The following is a 25,224-nucleotide window of genomic DNA, read 5'->3' on the forward strand; positions in this document are numbered from 1 at the left end:
ATGCATTGCTGGTGACCTGAACAACATTCGCAACCTGAGCCGTAACCGAATCCTTCACCTTACCATTCATGGACTTGTCAGCAAACCCATCAAGACAAGTGTTACCATTGGTCAAAGCAGTACTAGCCCAGGTTTGAACGTTGTTTATGTGGAACAAAAAGTCCCGACTCTTGACTCGGCCCAAGTTCTTCATCTCCTGAACCGATTTGCTGAGCCGGTCCACGGAGTCATCCATTAATTCCAAGCAGTCCGCAATTGCTCTATACTCCTTGGGCTTCAAGTTCTTGAATCTGTTCAATTGCACTGATTTCAAGCTACAATTTGTACTGATGTATCACCTAAACATGTGTTCTCTTTCAACATTACCAATTACTTGGTTCTTAATATTAAACACCGAACTCTTCAATATAACTCCTAAACATAAACCTATCAACAAATAGCTAAAATATCCCACCAAAAAAAAATCAGTAGAAACTACAATCCAGCAAGTATTTCATAAATAAAAAATTAAAAATATTAAAAGAAGAAAAACTCTAGAACTAATAATATGAAGAAATATGGAAACAGAGGGAGAGATAGAAAGTAAAAAGATACTATATAACTATAGAGTGAGAAATATTTTGATTTAAATTTTTAACAAAGAATTAAACTATTTATTTCATGCAATTCAATGGTGGAGGGTATAACATTATGAAATATTACTTTGACTTTCAATATCAACCATTAGACTATGAGATTTTAGTGGCTTAAATATTGTGTCAAAATTTTAAGTTAAAGTATCCCAAACCATATCTTTATAATGGAAATATAAAAACATACAATGATTTTTTTTCCACATTTTGTCCATTAAATATTATTTGATGTGATATTTTATTTATTGTCACTATTAATTATCATAATAAAAGTAATGACTCTTCGTAACATAAAAATTTTATAATTACTATCAAAGAATAACAATAAACTAATCTTTCATGATTCATAAACTAAAGTTAATTAGGAAAATGTGTTAGATTTAACTTTTAGGAAATTAACAAAGTGACATTTGAAAATAAAATGAAAACAAGCTTGTGAAAGTTAAATTTTATAAGGTTTAGATAATTTCTTACCATTTCAATAAAATATAAAAATATAAAAGATTTTCTTTTACATTATTTCTCACGTAAATATTGTTGAAGGCAATATTTTATTTATTGTCACTATTAACTATCATAACAAAAATAATGACTCTTAGTAACATACAATTTTATAATTATAATCGAATGATATCAATAAAATAATCTTTTATGATTCATAAACTAAAACTCATTAGGAATATATATTAAATTTAACTTTTATGAAATTAACAAAGTGATATTTGAAAATAAAATGAAAATATATAGGCTTGTAAAACTTAAAATTCCTACCATGTAAGAATATTAATTGAAAGATAAACATAAAGTTCAGAGAATAAGTATATTACATGGGTGTTAAAAATAATATATAATTCATGATAAATTATACAATGACCCTTAATATTATATAAAATAAAGAATATTTTACTATACGATATTAACTTTTACTAAAACATGTGTGATCAAGTATTTTTTTTATGTTACAAGCAATCTCACCAATGAGTTCATTGATATAACTATAACATTTACTTAAGTACATGTACTTAGTTGTGTTATTTATTAGTTTTATATCATATATAAAATTTTCAATTACAACTTATTTATTTGATTTGTGTTAAATAATCTACTATTATATCTTATACTTAATGGTAAATAATTTTGGAAGATTTATTTTAAAAAAAGTTATCACATTTTAAATTTAACGGAGGATTGAAAAATAATTTTAAATAAAATATACTATTTAAGTGAAATTATTTCAAACTCTAACGGTAGTCATAATTATTTTACAAAATTCTCTACACGGTTAACAAACTGTTTATCATTGTTTTTAATTTTTTTACTACAAATTTTGTGTACCATTGATTAAATTCAATGGTACACAATTAAAACATTATTGATACTGTAAAAAAATTACAGCATCGTAGAGGAACCCTTCATTTATATATTTTTAATCTAAACCAAAAGCATGATGGGTTTCACAGGTTTCCAATTCCTTCAAAATTGTTTTTATTTAATAATGAAACGAATCACAGCCGTTGGATTCACTCTATTTAGTCAAATGGTGATTTGGATATTAATCAATTAATTAAATGAAAAACAACCATTAATTTTTTTATTTAAAAATTAGTTACGGATGGAGAGAGAAGAAACTTAACAGAATCATAAAAAGTAAAAATTCATTTGAAAATATGAGAATATTGTTTTATTTTATTTCATTTCAATGAAATAATCGTCTCCAACCTTTGACGGTGACCTTTCACTGTAAACATTCACTACAATCTGTTTGTTACTCAATATCATATACATTCTCCAATTTCTTAGTTTTGAGTGTCACTCTCGCTCTTCACCTTCTCATTTTTCCCTGTCGCTTTCTTGTTCGTCATTTTCTCCAGAAAACCAAACACGGTAATGCCAAATTGGATCAATTCAGCGATCTTCTTTTTTTCTCGGTGGAGAACTTTTAGTTTTGGAATTAGCCTCGGAGCAGCCAACAGAAAAGAGACAAGCACGCGTGCTATTGGAACGAATTTTGTAACAACGACGAATGAGAGGCAAGCAATGACGAGTTGTATCTGCTTATTCTGCGCCGCCAGACGCCGATTTTCGACAGAGGCGGCTTGTCCTGTCTTGCTCTGTTTCGCACATGCGAGCATGCCAAGCCTGGCGTTGTTTTTGAGAGAGTGCGAGGCAGAGCCAATTGAATCAGCGAACAGCCTACTACAGCGGAGCATGACGGGAGAGAGAGTTGAAATCATACTCTCGTTGCTCAACTCGAGAGAGAAGAACTTTTGAAATTTTATTTCAAATTCTTCCCTCTTTATGTATTTTCCTTAAAATTTCCTCAACTCGAGCCGCATCAGTCATGTTGTCAAACCTGACCAATATTTATGGTGAAAAGAGCACAATTTACATATATTATCTTATATTGAAATGTAAATGTATGCCTCCATAAGAAACAATGTCCACTTTTAGAGATACTTGCAATATTCCTTAAAAAGTTGAAACGTAGATCACATGAAAACTAACAAATAATAAGAAATGACTAAAATCAACATTAAAACTGCTGCCGATAAAACAGAGAGTGATAATAATATAAATTGATTAGTATTATCAAATCACAAGCTAGATGTGAATTGGACATGAATTACATTACAAAGCTACCACGACTCCAAATCAAAACCTTACATTTAAACATCGTTCACTATCATTCAGTTATAAATAATGTTGATTTTAATGAAAATGAACAATCGAATAAGCGGATTTAGATTTAAAAAGTTAAAATAAAATAAAATAAAATAACCAAAAATTAAATAAAGATGCACGCAATAATAGAAATCACCAAGAGATTAAGACGATAGGACATTCAATTTCACCAGAACCAATTCAATTTAATCCTCTATCTATGCTATTAAAGTTTATTACCCACATTGACAGTGAATTTCCCTAATTGTTTCAATATTCTCTCTCGAGTAATATCAAAAATATCTTCACATATCAACACAATATATCTTTATGTGAATTTAAATATGCAAAGATTTATTAAACTCCACGAAAATTTTTAGAAAAATTGTACAAATCACGTTAGCACATCTCTATCTTTCATTCAATTCATGGCATCCATTACACAAGGTAAAAATACATAAATCTCTTCTCGGTCACATTATATATTCTCAAATCATTTAAATATTGGTCAGGTATTTAAAAGCATTAAGCACAATAATGAACATTCAACCATGAAATAATAAATTAAAAATAATACAGATTTATGAAATTAAAATTTTATAATTAGGCTACATCGTAGCCCTAGTAAAATAAATTATTTCTTAGGAATATAAAAAAAATCCATAAACATTGTAGGAAACATTTAAGTAAGAAAATAGAGAAGAGAAAAAGAAAAACTCATGAATTAATCTCACCTCCTGCACTGGATCTCTTGCGACTGCTGCTTCTTTTAATTCGGTCCTGTGTTGCTTCCGCTTGGCCGTTCCCTTCTTCTCTTGCGGCTTCTAGCCGTGCCCTTTATAATGCTTCAATTGTGGCCTTTAACACCTTATATGGAAAGAAATAAAAACAAAAGCCAAATCTCCTCTTTTTAATTCCAAGTTTGAATTATTACATTTAGTAATATTCTCTTCCACAAGTCGTGCACATGCTTGCCATTAATAGCCAATGCCAAAATATTTGCTTTCTCAATTGATCACAATATCTGCTCTCCACGTGCATGCCATATTTGTCAACCAAATATTCAAAGCTTCCCCACGTGATTACATGCATGATGATTAAATTCAATCTTCCTTGATTTGTTTCAATTAAATAATCTTTTTATTGCTTTTCATTTTTTATTCCTTCAAGTAGATTTCTTCTTTAATCTTCTAATTTATTTTTTTTAATCACAAATTATTCATAAAATAAAAAATATAAAAATTAATATAATAAAATATAATTTAACATAAAATTAAGTTAAATAAGTATTAAAATAATATATAAATTATGAGCACATAAAAAACATATACAATATTAACGTTTTGTAGTTATTTTTTAAATTATAGAAACTAACAAGAATATTTATCCTAAAAAAGTAGAGCATCTTAACAAGCGGATGCCATCCTACTATTAGAAGAGAAGCCGCGGTAGTACATTTATTAGTGCTTTTTTAAGATCTACTTTAGTAAACCCTCGATACGACAACTCGCCGTTCACGGTGTTTCTTTTTTTTACATTTGTCCCCCAGTCAATAAGGCAACAACAGTTTACTGCTCTTCTTAAGTAGCATTGAAGTCATGGCCAACACTGCAGCTTTCAACGTGGTTTATTTGGCGATAAGCTAGAGGCGAGAGAGCGAAGATTGGCATTGGCTTGAATTAAGTTGTCTCTTTGAAGAAAAGCATCGTTGCTCGCTATTATGAGGTAACTCATGTTGAAAATTAAAAAAATGTCAAACAAATGAATAATTATCTTCACATTGAACAATTATTTCCACGGATTGGCTATAGTACTTCCAACAACGTTTTTGTCAAAATTTGGCCATAACAATTATATTTTTGTCAAAATTTGCCCACAAATCATAAATGGCTACCGAGGCTGTAGAAGTTGTTCTGGCAATCAGTAAATTTTTTAATCTTCAAACTTGTACATATACTCCCCTAAAAAATCAATCCCTTTGACAATCGTTAATGGTTCCCAATGCTAAAAAAGAGAACAGGCATATAGTTGGATCATTAACAAAGTTTCAAAATCTACCAAATTCAAAGCAATATGAGAACATTTCGTGACATGCCATCAACTCGATCAAGTGCCCGTCCCAAATAAAGCCTAAACAAAGTATAAATATTAACAAAGTGGGGTAAATATAATTATGCGGTTGTATATATTGATTTCTTTTACGTATGGGGCATTGCAACTTACATACTATAACTTACATGCCCAAAATAGGACCATGTGTGGTGAGTGCCTAAACCAAAGTATCACATGGCAATAATGTTCAAAACAATCCCATGAACTGAGAAAATGACGAGGATACAAATTGAAAAAAAATACAGAAAAAAAACCTCACGCACACTTTGACTGATACTCCATATAAAACGCAAAGGCATGTCTCATTGTCTATTATTATTAGCAAACTGGTTAACGAGTCCCAATGCATTGCTGGTGACCTGAACAACATTCGCAACCTGAGCAGTAACCGAATCCTTCACCTTACCATTCATGGACTTGTCCGCAAACTCATCAAGACAAGTGTTACCATTGGTCAAAGCAGCACTAGCCCAGGTTTGAACGTTGCTCATGTGAAACAAAAAGTCCCGACTCTTGACTCGGCCCAAGTTCTTCATCTCCTGAAACGATTTGCTGAGCCGGTCCACAGAGTCATCCATTAATTCCAAGCAGTCCGCAATTGCTCTAGACTCCCTAGGCTTCAAGTTCTTGAATCTCTTCAGTTTTGTCAAAAATGAATATGCGGACTTCGTCCTGGACAGGCTCACGGACAAGGCCACAAGTGACATCTGCCGCGGGCTGCGGCGGATTACTCTTGCGTAACCAGAGAGAGACCGCATGCAGAGAGCAGGATAAGTGGTGGATTTGCAAGAGGTCGTCACGTAGCTTGTGTCAACACTTGCTGCTGTGGCCGTGCTAGTAGTGATGTACAAAACACAGAGTAGCAATAAGAAACTGGCTATTTTTTCCATGCTTTCAGAATTTAGATAGCAGAGAGCTTGAAAGTAACTAAGTATTTGCTATTAACTGAAAAACTGAGTTGGATTGACTAAGCAGGCTTTGATTTTATAGAGGGTTTTGTGAGCTCATTCATATTTTATAATTTAAATAGCACATGATTTTTGGGATTCTGGAAGAGTTTAGGTAATTGACCCGCCCATTCAGGTAGGCTACCATTACGAAAGAATGTCAATGCAAATACAATGGAATTTCTTTCCAATTACTGCATCTCCACACTTTTATTTTTCAAACAATCATTATTTAGAAATTCTCAAGTGGTACAAAGTGTAACGTGTATTGGAGTTATAGGTTGATTAAATAAAACGTAAAGCACATGACATGTGTTTGTTATTATTATTACTCATTGTATTTACTAAAGGCACGTTCCCACCATTTTTGACAGCCCCTAGGCCCTCTGATTTTGGCCGGAAAACAAAATAGGTACAACTGTGTACTACTGGTCAATAGAATGTCTGCTTCCTGTAGAAATTTTACAATTTACAATATATATTTTTTTTTCTCCTTTGTTTCTTGCTTTGATGATACTCTCTAGATCTTACAAAAGGTGTCTCTATTTGATTACTTTTTGGATATTATCATAAAGTTACACTTCAAGTTCTTTATTCATATGAAAGTTTGAGGCTCTCATAATTATGGAGTAAAATTGAAAAAAAAATTAATTAAGTCAACAAAGACTATAAAAAAGGCCAATCAAAATAAACAGGCCCATAATGACCCAACAATAGTCACGCAGGATTATGAGAGAGAGAACCCATCAAGATTCAAGGCAAGTGTACATCTGCTGAGAACTAAAAGCCGAACCAAGAAGCAAGAATATAATGCAGAGAAAGAATAAAGCCTAAGCGCTTGTTTCTCAGTCCAGTCCATTGATCTTCTCTCTGATTCTAGAAACTTCACGAACCTTCATTCTCAGGCCTTGCTGGTGTCTCTTGTGTTCCAGAATTCAAATACCAACTTATCCCACCGAGTATTTCTTCATTGAGACAATTCATCGAACAGTTCGATACTTGTATCAAACAGCTCCTATTCTTGCCATGATCCATATTATGATTGAATAATTATGTTGGAATTTCGAAATATGTGCAAGGAGTTTTATTATCTCTGTTTTCACTGCACAACGAGAATTAAACAGGCAAGGACTTGTAAATTACAAAACTAACCAACTACTAATTCAAGATTAATCAACTTGAGGTTAGTCCTTTAATGTAAGATTATCTCCAGGCTGTGCTTGTTTAATCAAATTAAGGGGTTGTTAAGTTGTTTGTAAATTCATTTAAACATTCATGTTGTAGGTATTTCTCCCTGAAAATAGGGAGCAAGCATCTCGTTTAAAGACTACTTAGCCACTGATTCGAGGGAATCATAAAATCAGAGGTTCAATAACTAAAACGCGATGGTTAAGGGAAAAAAATGTGGAGTTTATTGTTAGTCACGTGCAATATACTTAAATATTAATCAAATGGATGACACTTTCATAAACTTGTGCAATTTCTCAATGTGTTTTGTTTGGGAGAAATACGTCGACGAGACCAGGCATGGTGAGCAGATATCTGATGGTAGAGTTCTGCGAACCGGTGTGTTCCGTAAAAGCCTGGTGCGCGGGGGAACAGGAGCAGAAATATCCTGCTCGTCCACGAGCACGTCATCCGCGAGGCAAATTTCCTGTAAGAGGCATAAGGCCATTCCGGCTAGAGGTCGAGAGGCGAGGAGACCCGGTCGACGGCAGTTGGCAAGGCATGCTCTCCAGCCCGAGAATCTAGGCACGACAGCCACGCTTTCCCCAGAACCGTGGCGTAACACGTAAGATCCCACGTTTGCCCATAACGCAGCATAACGCAGCAGTCGGAGTCCCATACCGTCCCCCAAAAAAGCGGAAACAAGATCTCACAAAACCACGACAGCCACGCTTTCCCCAGAACCGTGGCGTAACACGCAAGATCCCACGTTTGCCCATAACGCGGCAGTCAGAGTCCCGTACCGTCTCGAAGAAAGCGGAAAACTGGGATTCAGAGGAAGCCTATAAAAAGGTAGCCAACGAAGGTAAATAGGTTAGCATTTTTTAGATTAGAAAAGAAATTCTAAAAGAGAGAAAACAACCTAACAGCCATAAGATTTGTGGCAAGCGTTCCCCGAACCTTCATATCTGACTTGAGCGTCGGAGGGTTTGCGCCGGGAAAACAACCGGCGTACTCTGACCTGTCTGTGTGCGTAGGAACCTCTGGAGAAGAAGCTTTACGAGGAGAGATCCTGGTCGAGGTGAAGTTGATCGAGCAGAGACCCTGGTCATAAAACGAGGACAACCAGAATCTCGCATCAACATTTTGGCACCGTCTGTGGGGATGAGAGCAAAAAGCTTATGTTGATAGCAAGAAGAGGGGTGAAGCAAGTGAAAAGCAATGGAGACAGGAGGAAGTAGTGCACAAGGGGGTGATAGGAGGCTTAACGATTCCGTGACGCTGAGGGAGATAGTCAGTGAAGCACGGGAAAAAGTCATGTTCGACCGGATGGAACGGATGGAAAAGTAGATGGAGACATTGACAACCATCCTGCATGAGCTGCAGAGCGAGCGAAGGGTAACCCAAGAGGGAAGGGTGAGAGGCGGTGGAGTGGCACCAGGTCCCGATAGTGCGGAGAGAAGTCAAACCACTGGGAGATTTGGTGGTGAGAGAGGTAACGTACCTCTGCGGGGAGAATTTCATAGAGAAAGAGAGCAGTCCCCGGCAAGACAGACTGGTGACGAGGACGACGGGGTGGTGAATGCAGAGGAAACAGAGTTAAGGCAACACATGCAATAGTTGCCATAGATTACTTCACGAAGTGGATAGAGGTAGAAGCCCTTAGCAGGATCACAGAGAAAAAAACAACAGACTTCGTGTGGAGAAACCTGGTCTGTCGATAAGGGATCCCTTATGCCTTGGTAACGGATAATGGCAGGCAGTTCGATAATCACAGCTTCAGGGATTTCTGCCAGAACCTCGGGATAGAGCTGAAGTATTGCTCGCCTGCTCACCCTCAATCGAATGGACAAGTAGAAGCAGTCAACAAGACCATCAAGAGGCTTTTGAAAACCAGGCTTGGAGCAAAAAAGGGTGCGTGGGTTGACGAACTGTCAGGTGTGCTATGGGCATACAGAACAACCCACGAAACCGCAACTGGGGAGACACCGTTCGCTTTGGCTTTCGGACATGAAGCGGTCGTGCCGGCTGAGATAGGAACGACCACACACCGGACAAATCATTTCAATGAGCAGGAGAACGACGAGCAGATATGTTTGAATCTTGATCTGCTAACGGAAAGGAGGGAGCAAGCAGCCGAGCGCTCAGTCATTTACCAACAGAGGGTTGCTCGGTATTATAACCAGAAGGTGAACATACGGCAATTCAGGGTCGGAGACTGGGTACTGAGAAGAGTGAATCAGAGCACCAAAGATTCGACTCAAGGAGTGCTGGGACCGAATTGGGAAGGGCCATATAGAGTCAAGCAGATAGCGGGACCCGGAGCTTACAAGCTGGTTCGCACGGACGGCCACGAGGTGAAACGCCCATGGAACGCAGCACACCTCCGAAAATACTTCCAGTAAGACTTGTTCACATTTGAAAGCTATTTTTGCTCATGCTCATTATCGTTTATCTTTCACGCTTTATGTCCAAACAATTTCATGTAAGTCGAATCCTGCCATTAATGGAACGTCGAGGAATTTCTTTCGCTTGAAACCGAGAAAATTCCCAAAGGCATGCAAAGGCTCATCAAAGTCTCAAAGCCTGTCTTATGGCGAGACAGAAGCCAAGCATGCCAGAATCTGCTCGGCCACGAGAAGGCGAGCAGCATCCCAATCCTTGAAGATTCAAAGGCATGCAAAGGCTCATCAAAGTCTCAAAGCCTGTCTTATGGCGAGACAGAAGCCAAGCATGCCAGGATCTGCTCGACCACGAGAAGGTGAGCAGACTCCAAAGCATTCGAAGAAATTCCTGAGGCATGCAAAGGCTCACCAAGTCTCAAAGCCTGTCTTATGGCGAGACAGAAGCCAAGCATGCCAAGATCTGCTCGGCCACGAGAAGGCGAGCAGAATCCCAATCCTTGAAGAATCAAAGGCATGCAAAGGCTCAACAAAGTCTCAAAGCCTGTCTTATGGCGAGACAGAAGCCAAGCATGCCAGGATCTGCTCGGCCACGAGAAGGCGAGCAGCATCCCAATCCTTGAAGAATCAAAGGCATGCAAAGGCTCAACAAAGTCTCAAAGCCTGTCTTATGGCAAGACAGAAGCCAAGCATGCCAGGATCTGCTCGACCACGAGAAGGCGAGCAGACTCCAAAGCATTCGAAGAAATTCCTGAGGCATGCAAAGGCTCACCAAGTCTCAAAGCCTGTTTTATGGCGAGACAGAAGCCAAGCATGCCAGGATCTGCTCGGCCACGTGAAGGCGAGCAGAATCCTCAAGCATCGAAGAATTCGCTAAATCATGCAAAGGCTCAACAAAGTCTCAAAGCCTGTCTTATGGCGAGACAGAAGCCAAGCATGCCAGGATCTGCTCGACCACGAGAAGGCGAGCAGACTCCAAAGCATTCGAAGAAATTCCTGAGGCATGCAAAGGCTCACCAAGTCTCACAGCCTGTTTTATGGCGAGACAGATGCCAAGCATGCCAGGATCTGCTCGACCGCGCGAAGGCGAGCCGAATCCCAGGCATTGAAGAATCTTCAAAAGCGTGTGGCAAAACCATGAGCAAAGCCGGAACCTGCTCGTCTAGACAAAGACAAGCAGATTCTCAAACGAAAATTAACTCATAATTACAACACAAGAAAGTAATCAAAAAACATTTTTATTAATTTGTTAATAATTAACAGAGAGGATTTGGTTTTCCTAATGAGGACGGACTCTTGGGTTGCCAGCATTTTACAGCGCCGAATCCCGAGGGTCTCATAACCGTCGGTTTGAAATTCAAATGGAGGGGGGGATTTCTGCCACGTCACCTCGTCCGCAATTAAATGCGACGTGATTCTTGGCAGCCTTTTCCAATCCCACGCGAGCGAGTACTAACGAGTTTCTACTGCTGGTCCACTACATTACCCAACACCAGAAACTGGGGGACCGGTGTTTGGGAGAAATACGTCGACGAGACCAGGCATGGTGAGCAGATATCTGATGGCAGAGTTCTGCGAACCGGTGTGTTCCGTAAAAGCCTGGTGCGCGGGGGAACAGGAGCAGAAATATCCTGCTCGTCCACGAGCACGTCATCCGCGAGGCAAATTTCCTGTAAGAGGCATAAGGCCATTCCGGCTAGAGGTCGAGAGGCGAGGAGACCCGGTCGACGGCAGTTGGCAAGGCATGCTCTCCAGCCCGAGAATCTAGGCACGACAGCCACGCTTTCCCCAGAACCGTGGCGTAACACGTAAGATCCCACGTTTGCCCATAACGCAGCATAACGCAGCAGTCGGAGTCCCATACCGTCCCCCAAAAAAGCGGAAACAAGATCTCACAAAACCACGACAGCCACGCTTTCCCCAGAACCGTGGCGTAACACGCAAGATCCCACGTTTGCCCATAACGCGGCAGTCAGAGTCCCGTACCGTCTCGAAGAAAGCGGAAAACTGGGATTCAGAGGAAGCCTATAAAAAGGTAGCCAACGAAGGTAAATAGGTTAGCATTTTTGAGATTAGAAAAGAAATTCTAAAAGAGAGAAAACAACCTAACAGCCATAAGATTTGTGGTAAGCGTTCCCCGAACCTTCATATCTGACTTGAGCGTCGGAGGGTTTGCGCCGGGAAAACAACCGGCGTACTCTGACCTGTCTGTGTGCGCAGGAACCTCTGGAGAAGAAGCTTTACGAGGAGAGATCCTGGTCGAGGTGAAGTTGATCGAGCAGAGACCCTGGTCGTAAAACGAGGACAACCAGAATCTCGCATCAACATGTTTTAGCAAACTTTTCAACCAATGCCAATGCATTGCTGGTGATCTTATCAACCGTAACAACCTTAGCTCTAATGGAATCCTTCACTTTACCATCCATATCCTTATTTGAGAACCATCAAGACCGATGTCTTCATTGGTGAAGGCAGCACTGACCCATGTTACAACATTGACCCAAGTGCTCCAGCTCCTGAATCGAATTCTTAATTCCTCAGAATCACTCAAAACGACTAAGCAATCTGCAATTGCTTCATACTCTATTGGCTTCAAGTTCTTGAGTTTTTTTCTGTTTTGACAGGAGTGAACATTTACTACGCTCCTGGACAAGGCCACTAGCGCCACCTTTTTGGGGCTTCGTTGGATTTTACTGGCGTAAGGCAAGAGATACTGCACGCATACTGTAGGATAGGTGGTGGATTTGCACGATGTTTCAACGAAGCTTGTGTCATTATTGCACGACAGCTTCACGGTGATGTGCCTACTAGCCAATATTGTCGTGCAAGTAATGTACAAAACTAAGAGTAGAAACACCGAACTGGATGTTCTTGCCATGCTTTTATAAATTTGATACAATTATGAGAAATGTGACTAACATGGTCCGGTATTTAAAGCGGGGCTTTTTAGTTCAAAGCTTTTCTCGAGACTGTTGCCTGCTCTTCCCCAACACCCCCCACCCAAAAACCAACAAAGAGGTCCAGGAGAGCACGATAGCGATGGAGTCTGATATGGTACTTTCATATTCTTGCCATTATAGTTTGTCTTGTAATTAGTTTTGTAATTATCTTGTAGCTAACATTTATCATAAGTATTCTTTAGCTTGTATGTAAGTAAAGTGTATATGATATGAACCTCATTAATATGAGGCTTACAAAATTGTCCTTTAAAGCTTTATTATTTCAGATAGAGCCAATTATAAATTTTAACCTCATATTTCTCTAAAAGTCGAAATTGAGTGATTAATAAATTTATTAATACGTGTCTTATTAAGAGTCGGTTTGATAATATTGTAACTTGCAAAATAATTGTTGTTAGCTGTGCAATAGAAATAATGAGCTGTGAAAAAAATCAATTAAATATTTGACAATTTATTTTTAAAAGTTTTGTGAGTTCTAATAGTGATTGTATGTGTCTGGTAAATCTTCAAATGGAACTGCTCTACGAATGCAAATGTCTAAAATGAACATAATGTTAAACGAAATTTATTTACATATACATAAACATTCATATGTATTTTTTTTATGGTTTACATTAATAAATAATAATTAAAATATTTTTTTATCAAAAAATAATTGGTATTTGGGAATAATGATAACTTCTCTAAATTTAATAATTTTATTGCCTAATCAAATAAGAATAATTTTTAAATTTTATAATAAATGTGAGGGTATATATGGAATTGGACTAAATACAAAATTGATTTTGCAAAACATATTTTGATGGATACACCTTCATTTCTTTTCAAAATATGCTGTAGAATGGGATGATTCTGTACAAAGTGATTTCTAAAGAATTTTACCAAACGTCAAAATTAATTTTTAGTTTTTCAAAATTATTTTTAAGCCTTTCAAAAATAATCTCAAATGGGCCATAACTATTGTTGGACATTTTCCTATGAAATTAAGCTCTTGAATTAAGTGATTTCTCTAACATGATATTAGAGTCAAGATCTCAAGTTTAAAATCCTTTTGTAAAATTCTTACACCAATTTCTTCAATTTTCTAGCTCACTTTTAACTCTTGTCTTTTAGCCTATTTATGAACATCTGTCTCAAATCATAGTCATTCCACTCCCTTGAGAAAATTTTTAATATATTGTTTAACTCTTACCTATCTGATGCAGAGCAAGAAATTGAAGAAATCTTAATTAGATTTAAATTTATAATATTTAGGAATATTTTAATTAATTTGTATTCTACTTTAATTTGGTTTCCTATTTAGAGTTTTATTGTTTAGGCATTGCTTATTTGAGTAATATTCCTAATTTAGGTATAAGTCTTATTAAAATAGGTTTTCTAATCAAATTAGGATAAGTCTCTTAGTTAGTATAAATAAGTGTCTTTTGTATCTTTTGGAGCATATATGTTTGATTTCAATAATATTTTCAATTTTCAATTTTCAAATCTCTTTGTGAGTATTTGAGTTTAGTTAATTCTCGGTATTCTACGGAATCAACGAGTCTTAACCCCTAAATTCGCGGTATTCTTTTGAATCAACGTGAATTTAGTTGTTCTTTTGTTCCGGTATTCTCTAGAATCAACGGAATATTTTGAACATTAAACTTCCGTTGCATCAGCTTGGTATCAGAGCCAAAACCTGGTATCACCAATCTAACTCCATCTACCACCAAACTTTTCCTTTTTTCCCTTTTTGATTTTTCCATTTAGCTTCAAATCTAAAAAAAAAAAAATTGATTCATGAAACGACAACATCGCCGTGAAGATTTTGTCTTGAAAGAAGTATTAAATAGGATGTTGAGGATTTTACGTTTGATTTCTCAAGATTTAGAGAAACTTCGAGATAGAAAATCTTTACACGTAAAGCAGACATATGGATTCGATGAAGTTGTTCATGATGATGTTTGTTATGAGGATAATGAGGAAAATGGTAACTTTGTTTCTCTCGACAATATTATTCCTTCCGAGGAGAATATTAATTGGTCATTCGTGTCTACAACAAATCCTCAATACAAAGACATTGATTTGGATCAATTGCCGAAATTTGATGAGTATCTTGATATTGTGGGACGAGAAGAGGTAATGGTTCATCCATCTTTTGATCTTGTGGAGGAAAGAGAGATAGTTGTTGATACAATCTCTTGTTGTTCTCTTGATTTGCCAAAAGAAGACAAAAAGAGTTGTGATATTTTTCAACAATTAATGGATTATGAAAAGAAATTGTTTTTCCTCAACTATGTTGAAGTTCGACACGAACAATATGAGAAGACATTATTAGAGAAGTTGTTGATAGAAGAATTTATTTTACGCTATTGGAGTGATTGGATGCAGTGGCAGACCCTCTATAAGACCAAAGGGTGCCATGGCCCCCCCAAGATTTTAAAATATTTTGAAATTTGTAAATGAAATATGAATAATTTATGTGAAATGTCTACATTGGCCCCTGTACAATTAATATATAAAGTTATAAATTAGATAATATTGTAATTTTATAAACCTAAAAGTAAAATAATTAAAACAATTAAATAATCCCAAAAGCCCACTTTTATTTTTAAAAAGAAATCAAACTTTCGTTAAAGTGTTTGATTTTATGCAGCCCAAGAGCCCACTTAAAATGGCATCAAAATGATTAAAACAACTTTTATTTTTAAAATGAAAGCAAACTTTCGTTAAAATATTTGATTTTATGCAGCCCGAGAGCCCACTAAAGCCACTTACAATGCCATCAAAATGATTAAAACAAAAAAGAAAAAAGAAATCAGCCATAAAACTCAGAACATCAGCCAAAAATCGCGATCGCGAATATCATATCCCAAAAATCACCTGCAACTCAACCGAAATCCCTAAATTTCCCAGCAGCAAACATGAGTAAGCCATCAAAAATTAATCAATACTTCAAAAGGAAAAATGCAGAAGCCAATACCAAATCTCCAAATATTGAAAATTCACAAGTCTCACTTACCAATTCACCAAATTTTGGAAATCCACCTTTAAAAGCTCAAAGAATTGAGACAGATCCAGTTATTACTAAACTTTTGGAGCGTGATCCAGGGTTGCGTCCACAAATATGGGTTCATGATGTTAATCAACGGGATGAAATTCGTAGAGCATACATAATGGCCGGTCCATATCAACCAAGAATTTCAGAGTATCCCAAATCTGGACCAGAAAAGCACCGTCGTCGTTTTCAATCTTCATGGTTCGATTCTTTTCCTTCTTGGTTGGAATATTCACCTATAAAAGATGCTGCTTTTTGTCTACCATGTTATCTCTTTAATACACCATCTGCACATCCAAAATGTAAGGCTTATACTGTTAATGGGTTTAATGTCTGGAGAAAGGTTAAAGATGGGAAAAATTGTGCCTTCCTTAATCATGTGGAAAAGGATCTGAATTCATCTCATAAAAAGGCTGAAAAATCATGTGAGGATTTGATGAGGCAATCTCAGCATCTGCCACAGGTATTTAATCGTTATTCCTCTCATGAAATTGAAAATAATAAACTGCGGTTAAAGACTACAGTTGAAGCAATTAGATACTTAGCTTTTCAAGGTTGTTCTTTTAGAGGCCATGATGAGAGCAAAAATTCATTAAATCGTGGAAATTTTCTGCAATTACTTAAAGCATTTGCCTCTAATAATGAAAAGATTACAGATGTTATACTTGATAAAGCTCCAAAACATGCCTCCTATATATCACCAAATATTCAAAAAGAAATTTTACATGTCTTTTCCATGAAAGTAAAAAAGGCAATTCGTGAAGAAATAGGTGATGCAAAGTTTTGTTTAATTGTAGATGAATCACGTGATGAATCGAAGAAAGAACAAATGGCTGTAGTTTTGAGATTTGTTGACAAAGATGGTTTTGTGCGAGAACGTTTTTTTGGACTTGTTCATGTCTCTAACACTTCTGCAGTGACTTTGAAAGATGGGATATACTCTCTACTGTCTCATAATCATTTAAGTATTCAAAATATTCGAGGGCAAGGATATGATGGTGCAAGTAACATGCGGGGTGAGTGGAATGGTTTACAAGCTTTAATTTTGAAAGATTGTCCATATGCTTACTACATTCATTGTTTGGCCCATCGACTACAATTGGCTTTAGTTGCAGTATCTCATGAGATTGTTCCTATTCATCATTTCTTTACTAAACTGTCTTCGGTTGTGAATATTGTTGGTGCTTCTTGTAAGCGCAATGAAGAACTGAAATGTGCTCAAGCTGCTGACATTGAGTACATGATTTCCATTGATGAGCTTGAGAGTGGGAGAGGGCTTAATCAAATTGGCACTTTACAAAGGCCTGGGGATACTCGATGGAGTTCTCACTTCAAGTCAGTCTCCAATTTAATAACAATGTTCAGTGCAACATGTTCTGTTCTACTTAATATTATTGAAGATGGCACTAATGCTTTCCAACGAGGAGATGTTGATGCTGCATATGAGGCAATGACTAGTTTTGAGTTTGTTTTTATCTTGCACCTCATGAAAGAAATTATGGCAATCACTGATATACTTTGCCAAGCTTTGCAATCTAAATCTCAAGATATTTTACATGCTATGCATCTTGTTTCATCAACTAAAGCACTTATACAGAAATTTAGAGATGATGGGTGGATTACTTTGCTTAATCAAGTGAAATCATTTTGTGAGGTTAGAAATATAGATATTCCAGAAATGAATGCTCAGTATGTTGCAAGACAAGGTCGAGCTCGGCGTCAAGAAGATAACTTCACTGTTGCTGAACATTATAGGGTAAATTTGTTTTATGCTGTTATAGATTGCCAATTACAAGAGTTAAGTAGTCGATTTAATGAACATTCAGTGCAATTGCTTATACTTAGTTCAGCACTTGATCCTCGTGAATGTAGGGAGTCATTTAGAATTGGTGATGTTTGTCAATTGGCTGACAAGTTTTATCTAGCAGATTTTACAGACGTTGATAAAATGAATTTAAAAATCCAACTTGAGCATTATGAGTATAATGTAGTTTAACATCCAGAGTTCAAAAGTTTGTCGACCATTTCTGACTTGAGCCAATGGTTGGTTAGTACTAGAAAAGCAACAATATTCCCCCTTGTCTATAGAATAATTGTTCTTGTGCTAACTCTTCCAGTGTCTACTGCAACTACAGAACGATCATTTTCGGCTATGCGTATAGTAAAGACAAGACTTCACAATAAAATGGAGGATGAATTTCTTACAGATTCATTGATTATGTACATTGAAAGGGAAATTGCAGAAAAATTAAGTATTGAATCAATAGTCAACGAGTTTCGAGATATGAAAGAACGTCGTATTCCATTTTAATGTTGGAGATCCTGATTTTGGTGGGTTTAGTATCTTATGTTAAGAATATTTTGTTGCTTGAGGAAGCTTTTTCCCTTTATAGTTATGATGGTTTCTGTTTAAGTTTTTTATTTTCTTTTGATAGCTTCAGTACTTTAAGACTTGAAATTTTGTATGGGTGGAGGCTCTTTTGCTTTGTAATCATCTTCCTTAATGAATTATAAATGTAAAATTGTTTTCATTTAGTATCTTACTATTTTTTGGATGATTTGGTCTGGTTGTAATTTATTACTTCTAATAGTATCAAAATTATAAGTTTAAATTTGGCCCCCCTTAAATTTTCTCCTGAGATCCGCCCCTGATTGGATGGACGTTATTACAAAAGTTGGAAAATTTAAAGTTCGTTGTCTATGTCGAAGCTCTGTTTTAAAAATTAATCCTTATGCACATGAAGATGTTCTTGAAGACTACAACATACAAAATTCGAGGACGAATTCTCTCAAGCCTGGCGGGAATGATGCAGAGCAAGAAATTGAAGAAATCTTAATTAGATTTAAATTTATAATATTTAGGAATATTTTAATTAATTTGTATTCTACTTTAATTTGGTTTCCTATTTAGAGTTTTATTGTTTAGGCATTGCTTATTTGAGTAATATTCCTAATTTAGGTATAAGTCTTATTAAAATAGGTTTTCTAATCAAATTATGATAAGTCTCTTAGTTAGTATAAATAAGTGTCTTTTGTATCTTTTGGAATATATATGTTCGATTTCAATAATATTTTCAATTTTCAAATCTCTTTGTGAGTATTTGAGTTTAGTTAATTCTCGGTATTCTACGGAATCAACGAGTCTTAACCCCTAAGTTCGCGGTATTCTTTTGAATCAACGTGAATTTAGTTGTTCTTTTGTTCCGGTATTCTTTAGAATCAACGGAATATTTTGAACATTAAACTTTCGCTGCATCACTATCTAAACTAAAATTTTGGATAAAATAGTTTCTCTAACCTATTTAATTAAACAAACTGCATCTCCATATTTTTTTTCTTTATTTCAAACATTAATACACTATAGATAAAAAAGTATAGAGTGTAGTTAGCGCATGTTTAATTAAATAAAAAGTAATGCACTAATAAAACATTGGACAAGCTAGGTATCCATCTGTCTCCGTAGCATGTGACCAATTGATTTAGGTCAATTTTCTGGCTTTGCTACCAAATTAAATCATTCCAACCTTTTATTTCGCCAACCTAGCTCACTGATTTTTTCTTCCGGGGGTGGAAAAGAAATTAGGTATCCGATACAGTTGTTGCGTATAGAATTGTTCTAAATAAAATAATAATTCATGAGTTTTCTTTTCTTTTCTTTTTTTAAAAAAGAAAAACTATAATTCCTTTATCATTATTGAATTTGTAAACGTGAACATAATTGCGGATTATGATATATACATAAAAAAAGGGTACCATGATACGTCTTATATAGAAAAATATTTTCATAACAATAACAAGCTAATAAGGAATGGACGCGTATGGTTCTTTTTTTAATCTGACAAATAATCTTTAGGTATACAATGATTATGATTGTAATGTTTAGTTTATTTAATAATCCATTGGCGAGATTATCATTTCCTCTGATCTCTGCCAGCGAAAGCAAATTCTTCGCCAATGGCTTTGATCGATCATACGTGGGCCAGTTCATGATGGTTGTTAGTTCTTTCGTATCTTTGATTCACTCCCCTTTGTGAACTGACAACACAAAACGTATACAAAATAATACAATTATAAATTGAAGAATTTGATTATGGACCAAAATTAATCAACCAAATATCTATGAATTGATTGGCAAACATTGAGTATTGAGATTTATTTTCATTAATGCGACTTAGATTGAGTACACCGTTTGAGCGCAAGAGGAGCATTGAAGAGATGTCAAGGCCAAGGATCATAGTTCAAGTTTTTGTCAAGTGTGTGTGTATATATGATTGGTAATTAATTTCTTAAATAATGGGAGACCCATTGTTAGAAGAACATCTGTTTTTAGACTAGGTGGAAAACTGAAATTCTACACACAAAAAAATATGGAAAGTTATATAATATTAATAAAAAATAAAAAATAAAAAATCATAATACATATTACGATATTGTTCAAAATCGCAAATGAACTGAGGTCATAAATTAAAGTACCCAAATTCAAATGCAATAATGCTTTATTATCAAATATCAACAAACATTCACCGTTATTCTAATTGTGTTTTGGCAAGCTGGTTAACCAAGGCAAGTGCATTGCTGGTGACTTCAGCAACATTTGAAACCCTAGTCCTAATGGAATCCTTCACCTCACCATCCAAGGCGGCCAGCCCATCAAGACAAGTATCATCATCAGTCAAAGCAGCACTAACCCATGTTTGAACATTGCTAATGTGCCACAAAAAGTCACGATCATTTGCTCCACTGATTCCTCTCAGTTCTTGAACCGACTTGCTAAGCCGGTCAATCGAATCACCCATCAACTGCAGGCAGTCGTCAATTGGTTGTTGCTCCCTTGGCTTCAAGTCCTTGTGTTTTACAAGATTTGACACAAATGAGTCTGCGGACTTAGTCCTGGAGAGGCTCACGGACAAGGCTTCCAGCGCCATCTGCAGCGGGCTTCGTTGGATTTTGTAGGCGTAAGGCAAGAGAGATTGCACGCAGACTGTGCGATATCTGGTGGATTTGCATGATGTTTCAATGAAGATTGAGTCACCATTATGACTAGGTAGCTCAGTGATTGTGCCTGCTTTGGCCATGCCCATAATGCATAAAACAGAGAGTGCCAACAAGAGATTGGCAATTCTTGCCATGATTTTATTATGATTTAGATAGCAACTGTTTGTTCTTTCTTGAACTGAGAACTGAATGGGGATTGTGGCTACCGAGTAATCAGATTGACATATTTATAGAGGAGTTGCTTTCCTTGTTGGGATTTTCTTTCCTGCAAAAGGTAAAATTCCCCTTTGGTCCTGGCAGGGGTTGGGCCAATTATCCTGTTAGTCCTCTTCTTTTTGATTATTTAGAACGTCTTTGTCATTACTTTTGGACTTAATTTTTTTAAAAAAAAAAAATTAATTTTCTTTTTATCTAATATAACTTAAAATTCAAACAAACATGAAATGCATCATGTAAAAACTTCAAAATAATTAACTTGATTTTAACGAAAACATATACGATATTGACATTTTGTAGTAATTTTTAAAATTTTAAAGACTAAAAAGAACATTTATCCCGTAACTATAACTAATTAATTAGGAAAATAATAAGTATAAAAGAGGCCGATCTAACTTAAACAAGAAAACCAAGTATAGCGCTAAACGGTTCAAGGAAAATTCCAAATAAAATTATAGAAATTTTCTTTCGCATACTTTATATATATGTGTGTGTAATATCAATTTCACAATGTTTGTTCACACCTCCACCCAGTATTCTAGTTAAATTGTCTATTTCATTTTACTAATTGCATAACGTATAAATATAAAGATAATTACGGATCATACTAAAGGAAATTGAGAGGATTAATTGAATATAAAGATTTTAGTATGGATTTGGATTTCCAGCTATTCAGGACAAATTAAGATGTGATCCCTTTCAAAACTTACGACGATCCTCTTTCAAATTGAAGATTCTCCTGCATATGAATATCTTCCTTCCAAATCAAGCTCTACAATTAATCGTATATATTCTCTCTTTATTATGTAAAGATTTGGACGGCTTCAGTTTCCTCTTTTTGTATCACATCACTTGTAGTTAGTGTTAAATTTTCATGTTGACTTTTTATAAGGATGTGTGATTGCAAGTTATTAAATAATAATAAAAAAATGGTCCTGAATACCTCTTGATTAAGATAAAAAATAATAATAATAAAAAGAAGATAGTTAGTTCTCAACCGCACATAATATTATGAATATAAACGCACACTTGACATAAGAATGTTAAAAGATTGGTACATTAGTTAATTCATCATTGTATATAAATTTGTTGTTACATTTTAATAAAAGCATATTTTCACATTTACGTTTACCTTTCAAAATTGAATCATAATCGGTGGTGGTGGGATAGATCACAATTAATGCACTTCCAAAAACAATTGCCCTTGATTCTTAATTTAACAAATCTTAGGGAAAACGTATTAAAAATTCTTATTGACTAGTAATTATTCCAAAAATACTATTAATTCCATATCAAAACCATTGATGCCGGGTGATGCAAGCGAAGCCATCGATGTAATACTAAATAGCAGGAAGACCTTTCGAATTGGGATGGTTCGTCCACCCATCTCATCGAAATAAACAAAATGTTTTTTAGCATAACTCGATGGTGTATGAGAATTTTTTTAAAAAATTTTATCCTAGTCTCATGCTTAGTTCTGTCAAAAGTATTGGGATTTAGTTATTCCGCGCTCACAAGTTAATGTTAATTTTGTAAAAGAAATTATCCCGGGGACTCATGGGATTAGTTAGTACTGAATTATATTGATAACTCAATTAAACATAATAATTTATAAATATTAAAATTATAGTAATATGTGATAAATGTAATAAAAATTTGATTTTAATCATGTAAATAACAAATAAACTAAAAATCATTATTAATTTCAGATTAAATTAAAATTCCATTTTAATTTATTTAATTATTAAATATTTTTGTAATTTAAAATTTACATTATAAATTAATTATAAAATTAATATTCAAAAATTCGAATTTTTATAAAATAATATATTATTGAATAAAAATAATAAATATATAATAAATATATTTAACAAAATAAAAATTATTTAAATTATGATTTATATTTCATTAATATCATTGAGGTTGATTTGTATAATTAATAATACAAAATTTTAGTTTATAATAATAATAATAATAATAATAATAATAATAATAACAACTTGTAAAGTGTAATATTATAATATAAGACATGATTATTTATAATCCAATCTAATATTGCACCAAACACAACATAATATTATATATAACCCAATATTATCCAATCCAATCTTATCTTATTCAATCCGATCCAATCCAATGTAATCCAATCCAACATACCAAACAATCCCTAAGGCTATGTTCGATTGTAGGGAAAGAGAGGAGATGAGAGGAGAGGAAAAGAGAGGTGGAGAAAGGAAAGAAGAAGAAGAAGAAAAGGATAGGGAGTTTAATTTCCTTTGTTCGTTTTAAGATAAAATTAGTAAAAGAAAGGAATTTTAGAATTTTTCATCTAGACAAATATACCCTTGTATTGGATTTTTAATATTTATTATTGAAGTAATTTAAAAACTACAAATATATTTAATTGTTTTAAAATTAACCTCAATTTTAATGTTTCATTCTCAATGTCCTAACTATATTTACTTTATAAAATCAGTTATTATCCAAGTGCTTTTATCAAATGTATTTCTTTTTAAACAAGAAATATTAATATTATTTCAAAAATACCCCATAATTGTAGAGCCCATAAAAAGGCAAAAAGCCAACTTGATGAAACCTTCTCTCACATTTTCAAATCCAACTATTAGGGGTGTTCGCAGATCAGATTTTACGGATTGGACATCAATCCATATCTGATCCATGATTTTGCGGATTATAATTTTTCAATCCAATCCAATCCAATCCACGGATTGATTAAATTCAATCCAAATCCAATCCATACATCTGCGGATCGGATACGGATTTGACTCAATTCATATCCAATCCATACATCTGCGGATCGGATGCGAATTTAACTCAATCCATATCCAAATCCATCATTTTGCGAATTGATTTGCGAATTAAAAATTTTAGTTCTCTCCAATCCATAAACTAATGAAATTAAAAAAATCTAATATAAAATAATTTTACTACCAATTAAATTTAAAATTGAATAAAATTTAAACAAATTAATTGTTCGTTTTAATAATACATTCAAAATTTTAAAATATAACACATCGAGATTAATTGTTCAAATAAAACTATAATAATACGTTCAAAGTTTTAAAATATAACACACCAAAATTAATTGTTCAAATAAAGTTGCAATAATACATTAATATAATATCAAAATTAATTGTTCAAATAAAGCCACAATAATACATTGAAAGTCTCAAAATAAAACACACCAAAAGAAAAAACGTCCATCTCCAATTTGTGTTTCGTACTTTAACCTAAACAAAATAAACATAATTGATATAAATAACAAATAAAAATATTTTATTAAATAAAAAAATTTATTTAGTAAACAAATTAATAAATATTTACCCTTATATCCCATCAAATGCCATCAAGCTTCATCAAATATGTTCTTGTCAGCGCCCAAAATCTCTATACGTATAAGATAAAAAAAATGTCAATTTTTAAAATAGAATAACAATATAAAGTCAAATAATAATCAAAAAATAAAATAAAAGTTAAATTGCTACATTTTACCTATCTCAATATGTTCGATCTCATCTATTGCTTCATCAAGATTTATCGGAGTTGAACGTAGCCAATTTTGTGTGCAAATTAATGCCTCCACCGTCCTTGTAGATAGTGAGCACCGATGTGGATCAAGAACACACCCACCAGTGCTAAATACTGACTCAAATGCCACAGTGGAAACAGGCATGGCCAAAATATCTCCAGCAACATAAGACAAAATTGGATATTTGGAAGAATTAATCTTCCACCAATCCAAAACATCAAAACTCTCATTTTCTGGGTTCTCACATGATTCTAACAAGTAAAGATCCACTTCTGTTTTGCACTCTACAAAAGTATTGTCTTTTAAAATCCTCATATAACCCGAATCAAACACTTGCCTAGCATCAACCTCAGTATCAACCTCTAACTCTTTTTCATCATTGACAGCATCCATTACTTCCACATCACACCATAAAGCAATTTGTATTCCTCATATAAACTATGTAAATTATTCTGCACTTTAACAACCAACTCATTAGCTTTAAATTCACCAAACAACACTACAAAACAATATCTCAAAAACCGTTCTTTATGTCGAGACTCAAG

General features: G+C 34.6%; 4 protein-coding genes across 4 annotated transcripts; 1 reads left to right on the plus strand and 3 right to left on the minus strand.

Annotated features, from left to right (window-relative positions):
- Nucleotides 1-5,472: 5,472 nt before the first annotated feature.
- Nucleotides 5,473-6,516, minus strand: LOC18033190 (21 kDa protein). Its single transcript, XM_006421649.2, has one exon. It carries the CDS (start codon nucleotides 6,293-6,295, stop codon nucleotides 5,708-5,710), a length of 588 nt encoding a protein of 195 aa, XP_006421712.1. The 5' UTR covers nucleotides 6,296-6,516; the 3' UTR covers nucleotides 5,473-5,707.
- Nucleotides 6,517-12,331: 5,815 nt separating this feature from the next.
- Nucleotides 12,332-12,799, minus strand: LOC18033328 (pectinesterase inhibitor 7). The gene has a single exon (XM_024188501.1). It carries the CDS (start codon nucleotides 12,797-12,799, stop codon nucleotides 12,332-12,334), a length of 468 nt encoding a protein of 155 aa, XP_024044269.1.
- Nucleotides 12,800-15,784: 2,985 nt separating this feature from the next.
- On the plus strand, nucleotides 15,785-17,914 carry LOC18033181 (zinc finger MYM-type protein 1). Its single transcript, XM_024188510.1, has one exon. It carries the CDS (start codon nucleotides 15,785-15,787, stop codon nucleotides 17,912-17,914), a length of 2,130 nt encoding a protein of 709 aa, XP_024044278.1.
- A 2,456-nt stretch (nucleotides 17,915-20,370) lies between these two features.
- LOC18033353 (21 kDa protein) lies at nucleotides 20,371-21,123 on the minus strand. Its single transcript, XM_006421652.2, has one exon. The coding sequence runs from the start codon at nucleotides 21,045-21,047 to the stop codon at nucleotides 20,445-20,447; it is 603 nt and encodes a 200-aa protein (XP_006421715.1). The 5' UTR covers nucleotides 21,048-21,123; the 3' UTR covers nucleotides 20,371-20,444.
- Nucleotides 21,124-25,224: the final 4,101 nt, after the last annotated feature.

The sequence above is a fragment of the Citrus clementina genome, unplaced genomic scaffold (genome assembly GCF_000493195.1).
Source record: "Citrus clementina cultivar Clemenules unplaced genomic scaffold, Citrus_clementina_v1.0 scaffold_9, whole genome shotgun sequence".
Taxonomy (NCBI): domain Eukaryota; kingdom Viridiplantae; phylum Streptophyta; class Magnoliopsida; order Sapindales; family Rutaceae; genus Citrus; species Citrus x clementina.

What these genes read in the sequence shown, in the direction of transcription:
- LOC18033181 (XM_024188510.1), top strand. Translation starts at nt 15,785, where the DNA reads ATGAGTAAGCCATCAAAAATTAATCAATACTTCAAAAGGAAAAATGCA.
- LOC18033328 (XM_024188501.1), bottom strand. Translation starts at nt 12,799, where the DNA reads ATGGCAAGAACATCCAGTTCGGTGTTTCTACTCTTAGTTTTGTACATT.
- LOC18033190 (XM_006421649.2), bottom strand. Translation starts at nt 6,295, where the DNA reads ATGGAAAAAATAGCCAGTTTCTTATTGCTACTCTGTGTTTTGTACATC.
- LOC18033353 (XM_006421652.2), bottom strand. Translation starts at nt 21,047, where the DNA reads ATGGCAAGAATTGCCAATCTCTTGTTGGCACTCTCTGTTTTATGCATT.